Here is a 9,043-nt window from a genome sequence, read left to right on the forward strand (position 1 = left end):
GTTCCTCCAGGAAGAAGGATATTGGGTTGGATTTTCCCCGGTATTTTGTCAATGTCGCTTTCTGCTCGGGGGCAGTCAGTAGGAGTTCGTCGAACTTACGTTTGACGGAGAGGGCCGCGGATTCCCCGTTAGTTCCTCCTCCTGATATCACCAGTGTGGTAGGGAAGTTTTCCCAGGGGCTGAGTGCAGTGATCTTGCCCTCGGGCAATGGTTCGGGGAGGAAGAAATCTTCCGGTCGTGACACGCAGAGGGCCACTGGATAGGGAGAGTTGTCAGGGGGTGTGTCTTCCCGGGGTCTCTTCTTCTCTGGCTCGTCGTGTCTGGGAGCTTCGTTCTTCCTCGTATACTGCTTCAGGTGCCCCTCTTGGATTAAAATTTCTATCGCATCCTTCAGGTGGACGCAGTCTTCGGTCACGTGCCCGTGACTTCTGTGGAACCGGCAGTACTTTGATTTGTCGGTGTGGGGCTTTGGTGCAGACGGTTTTGGGAACCTGACCCTGCCCTGCTTAAATTCAGAGTTGATACATTCTGCGAGGATGCGCTCTCGAGGAGCCGTCAGTAAGGTGTACTCGCTATATCTGCCCGCGGGGCCTCTTCCTTCCCGGAGCTCGCGAGGTCTTTCTTCCCTTCGTTTGTCTCCGTTGCGACGGGAAATGCTCGTGTCATCGCGTTTTGAGTGCTCGGTCTCCCCAGCGTTACGTCCGCTGCGGGCATTGTGTGCCACCTGTTTTTCCTCGTATCTGATGTAGGCTTGGGCTTTATGCAGGAGCTCGTTTAAGGTGCGGGGAGGCTCGATCCCCACGGCTCTGCTAAGTTCACTGCCGGGCAAGAGGCCTCTCTCGAGGAGATACTTCTTCATGTGCTCGGTGGTATCTACCTCGACAGCCTCCTGGTTGAATCGCTCGATGTATGAGCGCAGCGTTTCATTCTTCTTCTGCACTATGGCTTCAAGGGTCGCCTCAGTCTTGGGGTGACGACGGGAAGCTGTAAAGTGCCTGGTGAACATGGACCTCATGACTCTCCATGACGTAATGGACTCAGGGGCCAAGCTTTTGTACCAAGCCATGGCCCCTTTCCTGAGGGTCGTTGAGAACAGTCGGCATTTGAGGTGCCCGGTTATATCATTGCGGTAGTCGAGCATCGCGTTGACGTTGTCGACGTGATCGTCGGGATCTGTAGTCCCGTCGTACACAGCTAGATTTGGTGGTTTCTCCATGCCTTTGGGGAGCGGGGCTTCCATTATTGCCCGAGACAGGGGGCAATGCAAATCTTCCTCGTCGCTCCTTAAGGGAGACAGTTCGTTGTTGTCGGGGCTGCGTCCGCGCCTTGGTGATGTTCCCGCTCGACCACCGTCACGACGGGCGCGGGCCCTGCTGACGTGGGGTTCTGGAGAGCGACGTCCTCGCTTCTTCGTTGGTTCCGGACGTTGTTGCATCCTACTCACCGGTTGGGGTCGGGCCTCTTGTCGTTCGGCTTCGAGGGCCATGATTCGTTCGTGTTGCTGGTGGAGCATAGAACCGGCCTGATTGAGGGCATTCACCATGGCAATCATCACGGCGTCTCCTTCAACGGGAACGGGAATGGGATGAAATGTCTCTGCCCCTAAATTGTGGGCGTGAGAGGCATCCCCGTTGTTTTGGGGCTCTGGAGACGGGGTGGATGGATGACCGTCCCGAGCGTCCGTTTCATGGGATGGAGGGCCGTCGTCCATATTGTGGTTGACGAGGGGACGGCTGTGATCGCTATGTTGTTCTCCGGCCATGTTGGAAGGACAGGAATAAATGAGCTTTTGATCCTCGTTTGATGAAGATGGGGATAGCTGGTTCCCACAGACGGCGCCACTGATCTCACCTGATCAGGAGGGCCTTCCAAGGTCTTGGTGAATGGGCCGGAGAATGGAATGAGAGGGGGGGGTGTACCTGCAAGGTGCTCCAATGCTTAAGTCAGAAAAGGTACAGAATGAGGTTATCAGAGTGTGAGTTAGAATACCTGCCCCTTTGCCATGAAAGGGGTATTTATATTGAGCCCCCAGCGCTGGGCCAAGGCTCCTAATGGGCTGGATTAGCTAGGCCCAAGGAGGAGCTGCCAGGGGACGCGTAAGAAGCGTTAAGACCTAGACCAAGGTCTGCCCCCTGGTCCAACTGCCCCTATCCCTAAGGAGACAATATAGGGGAGTTGGGTGACGTGGTGAGTGAGATGCCGTTATGGCTCTGCCCGACACAACTTAGGTGTCCGCGACGTGGGTTGACGATGAGTGGACGGAGATCATATGAGGAGGACCCGCTCGTTGTCCGACACGTATTTAAGGGGCCGGGGAGACATTCTTCGGGCGGACGGTCGTTCACCTGACGTGTCCTCGTGGTCGCTTGGACACGGTCGTTTGGACGTGGGCTTGGCGAGCATTGGGCCGTGCCGTGCCTAGTGTCATGGCCCAGTCCAGAACAGTCACAAATACTATCTAAAAAACCTATAAAGGATAAGCAGTAGGCGACTTACCTAAGTAAGCGGCGAGATGTTTTCCGCATCCCAACAAAAACCTAATCACTTCGCGACAGTCAATAATACTGCCATAAAATATGGACAATCCTCTTCTCCTTAAGGGTAAGGAATGCTTATTCATACCCCATGATCTCCACGGGATTGTCCATCCAGGAAAAAGGAAAAGGGGGCTCTGTAAGCTCCCAACAACCTTAGGGAATCACCTCGCCCCCTCACACGGGCGAACTTGTCCTTCTTATATTTATAGTGATTGGAATGGGACATAAAAAGGGCTCTCCCCGTCTGACTACTCAAAGACACCTAACTACCCTTCGCCAATATGGTGGTATAAAAAAAGAAAAAGACTTCCACAGTTGGTGTAATGACCAGATCATCATAGACCATATCAAAAGCCATGATGTAACCCCAACTATTAGGGAACAACTGGGAGGGCACAACATTAAGGACTCTTAATCATCAAAAGGGGCAACTAACCTAGAATCCTACACTTATCCTAAAACCCCATATTGAATATATGTTTGTAAAACCTACTTGCTATAGAAAGCAAGAAAAATAAAATTCATACCTAGAAGAAGGTTGTGAACAGAAAGATGAGAAGTTGGGTAGTTCAGACCAACTTGTAAGAGTAGATAGCGAAATGGAACAAATGAAATGAAAGAGAAAATATTTTATAGTGAAGTGGAAACCATAAAGGATCTTTTGGACTCTTCCATGGTTTTGAAAAAACTCAACACATTTTTGATATGTGCCATTAACATTTAGGGTCTCGATAAATATGTCATCATTGCATGTATTAAATGGAAGAAAGCATGACCAACTGAATTCCTAACTGACATTTTTAGCTAACCAGGAGACATCTGGAAGCCGACTCATCCCTCAAGGGTTCACGTAAGTAGTCATCCCTTAACTAAGAGACTCTCCCCAAGATGAGGGACTCACCCTTTAATAAATATTCTCCTTCAGCTGAGGGACTCACCCTCTGAGAAGTAGTTGCCTTTAGCTGAGGGACTCGCCCCGAATCTAAGTGACTCGCCCCTTAGTAAATAGATGCCATCAGCCAAGGGACTCATTAGAAAAGTGATGGACGTACCTAAAACCATAAAGAGCCTAAAAAATTCTTCGTCCTTAGCAAAGTCGTCGTGCTTGAGGGATCATGTAGTGCTATGTTGGTATATCCTAAACAAGGGCATCCACACCGAAGAGCGATATCGCCTAGTAGCTGACCTTAGGACTCACCCTTGACATTGATGACATGTGTAAAGTCGTAAGTCAAGGGAGAGGAAGTCCACCACTACTACCTAAAGGTTAGGTGGTCTATAACTTCTCTTAACCAGGAGGAAACAATTGTCGCCACTTAGGGTTACCTAAACCCTAAGTCTAAAAGGCCTCTATAAATACTCCTCCCACAAGGGGAGGAAGAGACAGATCAAAAGTCATACATATCATACCCCATATACGCTTACATCTAATCATACCACTCAATAACAAAGTCTCTCACCTCACATGAGCAGAGCCTTTAAACCATCGTAAAACACCATTATACGTGGTTTCTCGCCGTCGTGTGCAATCCCTAACCATAATACAACATAATATACCTATTAAGGCCTTTGTCCCTTATCATTACAGGAGGAACACACATACTTGTACTTTTTACAAGTATAATGAAGCCCTAGTAAAACTAACATGGGTCACACCGTCTTCATCACTATCACCCTGTCCCTATTACTCTTCACTCCTACACCTAGCCACTTTAAATCATGGTTAATAGGAGATCTCCATCCCCTTGGTACTGATGATGTCGATGTCATTGCAGAGGTGCGTGTCGCCATGGATGAGAGAATGGACTAGAAGATTAATTTGTTTTGCTTTTATTATTCTTATTTTATTCTCATATTCTTTATTTTTGTTTACTCTTTTTAATTTCTTCTTATGTTATATAATTTTACTTCTAATTCTAGTAATGCTTGTTAAAAAAAATTATATGTACAAATTTCGAAATATTACAGAATCTATGGAGATGTTTTATATTCTTTGTTATATTTGTAATTTTAATTTTCTTTTTATTATTCAATGTTATAACATTTTACTTTATTTTAGTTTTATTTATTTTATTTAGATGTTTTTGAAACATTACAAAATATAATTTTTTAAAAACAAGTTAATGAAAGTTAAATTTAATGCGCATATCTCAAAGCCAAACAAAAATTTATCGAGACATCCTTTATTTATAAGAATTATTATGTAAAGATTGATCAAGTTTTTTTGTTAAATATCTATTAATTAATGAAACAAAAATATGAAATTGAATAATAATAATAATAATAATAATAATAATGATAATATTAATAACATAATAATAATAATAATAATATTAATAATATTAGAATTTAATTGAAATACACTGACAGTGTAAAGGAATTTTACACCGTCAGTTAATCATAGACGTTGGATATTGAAACAAATTTGATTTTTATTTTAAAAATCTATAAAATAATATAAATGGATGATGGGGATGAATCGATAGTGTAAAATTTTTTACACTGATAGTGCATAATAATTAATCTCATAATATTAATAAAAATAAAATCAACACAAATTTTATTATTGAGCTCTAAATTTTTTATTATTAATCTTTTCACATTTTTATTTTTTTTATTTTTTTCAATTTTAACTTCAAAGGTCTATATATTTTCTACTTCATTTATTTTCAATTGATAATGCATGGAGATCTTTATTGAGTTTTAAAAATATTATTATTAATCTTTTATAATTTTACTTTTTTAACTATTTTAATTTTAACTTTAAAATTCTCTATATCTTCTACTACATTTGTTTCTAAACTTATAATTTTATGAATTTTTATTTTAAATGATTAAATAATACTACAAAATTTTAAAACAATTATCTTTTGTTTTAAATTTACTTCTTAAAATTACAATAATTATTTCTACTTTTTAAAACTACATATAAAATATATTTATATCATAGATTTAAATTTACTTTTTAAAATTAAATAACTTATAAAATAAATAATTAGATAAATCATCCTCGAACATAGCTCGGATAGACAGTCATATGTAAATCCCTCTATTTTATAATCTTTATAATACTAAAATTCTTAAGCTATTTAATTGATCACAACCTCAATCTCCATGAATACAAATTTATTTCATTATTTAGCAATAATTTGATACATTTGCTATAAATTCATCAAACACTACCATCTATCAAAAGATGACGCACCCTTCTCTCATTTAATATAGAGATATTACTCTTGCAGTCGAGGTGAAGATTCCTAGTTGATAGACTATCAAGAGTGCGCTCTCTTTTCATCATTATATATCATTATTATTGTATTTATTGTAATTTTATCTTTAGTTTCAAAACAAAAATATTCCTAACTATGAAAATTGACCTAACTAATTGAGCCTAAAACAATCTAACTTAATATAAAAAAATACAATAACTACAATTATTACATGTGAACAATATTCTTTATTGTCTTAAGCAATAATGTTTTTTTGGATGTATAAGCAAGATTTGTTTTTAATAACTTCAAAATATTGATTATGTAATTATTATTCACACGGAAAATCAATTTGATTGGTTGAACACTAATACTATCCCCCATTGAATCATGGATAATGATGAAATGGAGAAATTTTGGCAATATATAATCCATTATTGAAAGCTACGTAGCCAACCATATAACGTGGCAAGGACTGTATTTTGCCTCCATCCATGGGAGAGAAATTAAATAAATAAAGGAAAAATAATAAAAACCGCATCTATAAATTGTGTATGCAGTAATAGTGCGAGTACAAACTCATAGGACTAAGAGTAGTGTTTGAGTTAAAGGGAACCAAATAAGATTACAAACAATTATGGCAGGCCCAATGAGACCTCAAGTTGTGCTATTTGGATCTTCTATAATTCAGATGAGTTTTGATAATGGTGGTTGGGGTGGTATTCTAGCTAATTTGTATGCTAGAAAGGTCTTTTTCTTGTTACTCTAAATCAGTTTATTATGGATATTTTAATTTTATGGTTATATATTTTCATATTCTCCCATTACATTTTTATACTCCATATATATATATATATATATATATATATATATATATATATATATATATATATATATATATATATATATATATATATATATATATATATATATATATATATATATTCTGTAAATTTTGAAGTAGTTTAAATTAAGGTTTAAATAACTATCCTATAATGACTTTTCAATTTTGATCTGAATCTGTGTTATAATAATCATTGATGTTATAGTGTAAATTTATTATATATAATTTATATTTTATTATAAAAATAATGAATAACAATATTCATATCGATATTTTTTGATATATTTTGTTGCGGATGTTTTTTTGGTAACAAATTTCTTTTAATTTATACATACACTTACAATAAAAGAACAATATATTTAGTTTTTTTAATAAATTTTAGTATTGGTTAATTTGTTCTTTACTTGTTGGATTTATGTTATTAACATGATCATAAAAAAACTACATGAAAATCGGAGTAGTTTTTCTTTGAGCGCTTTTCGTGTTTTCTTTAATGACAAATAACAAAATTTTGAATCAATGAGATAGATATAAGCATTTAAACCTTTTTAAAATTATTAATGATGAAAATAAATTTATGTATATAGGCAGATATAGTGTTGCGGGGATATTCAGGTTGGAATTCAAGACGTGCTTTGGAAGTTCTAGATGAAGTTTTCCCAAAGGTATAACAGAATCCATTGGTATCTTCATGGATATTCCATTAGATTCTTTTCAATGTTCTAATAATTGATTTCTTTTTTTATATTATATTATTATTCTCTTGAATATTTAATAAATTTATATTTCTTTTATTTGACCAATGGAGGCTAAATGTCACAATGGAATCAAGTAACTGAAATGGTCTAAGTAACTTAATCATAGCCCAATAATTAAATAGAGGAATCTTGCAAATACAATATAGTTGAACAAGAGTACAAACAAAAAATGGGCATATATTTTTGATATGATTGATTGTTTAGATTTTGACTTACCCATATGTATTAGGTTCAAATGACATCAAAATGTCAAATTTGGTAAGGTATAGTATATGATTATTTAAATTTTTTGTTAGGGATGGAGTTCATTTATCAGGTGAGGGAAGCCAAGTAGTTTCGAAGGAAATATTAAGGGTTGTTAGAGAAGCAGATTGGAAACCTAGTTTGCATTGGATGTCATTACCAACTGAGTTTGCTCAAGATTCACCATACTATCCTCCAAGTCCAGATGGAACCACCACTATAAATGTCTCCTACAGTATTCCACGAAGGCATTTGCAATGGGATCTATAGAAATTATATTTAAGTATCTGCATTATTATGTGTGGCGTGGTTTGATTCATTCAAGCAATGATTGGAATGAAGACTTGCAATTTATTTATTAAGAATGATAGAATTTCATTTGTGTGGAGCCCTTGGGAAAGGTTGTTGTCTTTCAACGGGTGAAAGTCCCTACTCTTTGGAGAATTTTTATTTTGATTTGGTTGTTGTATATTTTCTGTATTATTTTATGCTCAAAGTATTACAGTATTAATTAATAAATTTAAATCCACTTATCATATAATCTCTCTCTATTATTGGGTTCTATAATCACATCTTTATCTCTATCATGATCTTATCTAGAATAATATACTTTTTTTTAATAAGCAAATTTAATAAAGATAAGAAGCAAAAGTGGTACTTCAATCCCATACAATTCAAAAGGAAACAAAAGCCTAAAGTGCAGCCAACACCAAAGCCAAACAAAATCAAACAAGAGTCAAAACTGAACCAGTCAACAGAAGAGAAGAAAAAGAATTAACAAGACGCTAAGGAGAGGAAACTAGCTCATAAAGGCAAGAGGATCCTCAAACCAATCCGATTTCAAACAAGTTAAGTGACTCTAGAGCCTAGCTCTAAACCAGCCCCAAGTTAAGTTTTTTTTTTCCTAAGCAATCAATGTCAAAAAATCCTTTCATCCCTCCCATAAACAAGATATTATTCTTGATTAAACAAATCGCTTTGACTGCAGCTAACCATCGAAGGAGTCTGTAACTAGAATTTGCCTTGCCACACAATGTCGAGTCAAAACATAAGAGGTGATCCACAGTATAAAGAAAATGGGCAAACCAACGAATTTGAAATCAATTTGTGATAGAAATCCATACCTTGTCAGCAATAATACAAGTGAAGAAAAGATGATGGTGAGTTTTTTCTGGCCCTAGGCATAGAGGGCAAACAACATTATGGGCAACCAAAATAACACCACGCTTAGCTAACTCGTCCCTAGTTTGTAGTCTCCCTAACAAAAACTTCCAAACAAACACTGATTTAGCAGAGAAAACAACCTGCAATAAGAAGATTTCATAGAAAAATCAAAAGGGTTTGGCCACCAAACGAACTTATCTGCTACGTCAGGATCCGGAGAAAATGAGAGAAAAATGTTGAGAAGGGATGTCCAATCTTCCTTGAGATGATCTGGTAAATCTGTGGAAT

The 9,043-nt window shown here is 37.3% G+C and overlaps 1 protein-coding gene across 1 annotated transcript; it reads left to right on the forward strand.

The window, feature by feature from the left end:
* The first annotated feature begins 6,350 nt into the window (after nucleotides 1-6,350).
* LOC127131118 (GDSL esterase/lipase CPRD49) lies at nucleotides 6,351-8,025 on the forward strand. Its single transcript, XM_051060051.1, has 3 exons — nucleotides 6,351-6,494; nucleotides 7,178-7,255; nucleotides 7,637-8,025. Exons 1-3 carry the CDS (start codon nucleotides 6,384-6,386, stop codon nucleotides 7,859-7,861), a joined length of 414 nt encoding a protein of 137 aa, XP_050916008.1. The 5' UTR covers nucleotides 6,351-6,383; the 3' UTR covers nucleotides 7,862-8,025.
* Nucleotides 8,026-9,043: the final 1,018 nt, after the last annotated feature.

This window comes from Lathyrus oleraceus, chromosome 3 (genome assembly GCF_024323335.1).
Source record: "Lathyrus oleraceus cultivar Zhongwan6 chromosome 3, CAAS_Psat_ZW6_1.0, whole genome shotgun sequence".
NCBI classification, from domain to species: domain Eukaryota; kingdom Viridiplantae; phylum Streptophyta; class Magnoliopsida; order Fabales; family Fabaceae; genus Lathyrus; species Lathyrus oleraceus.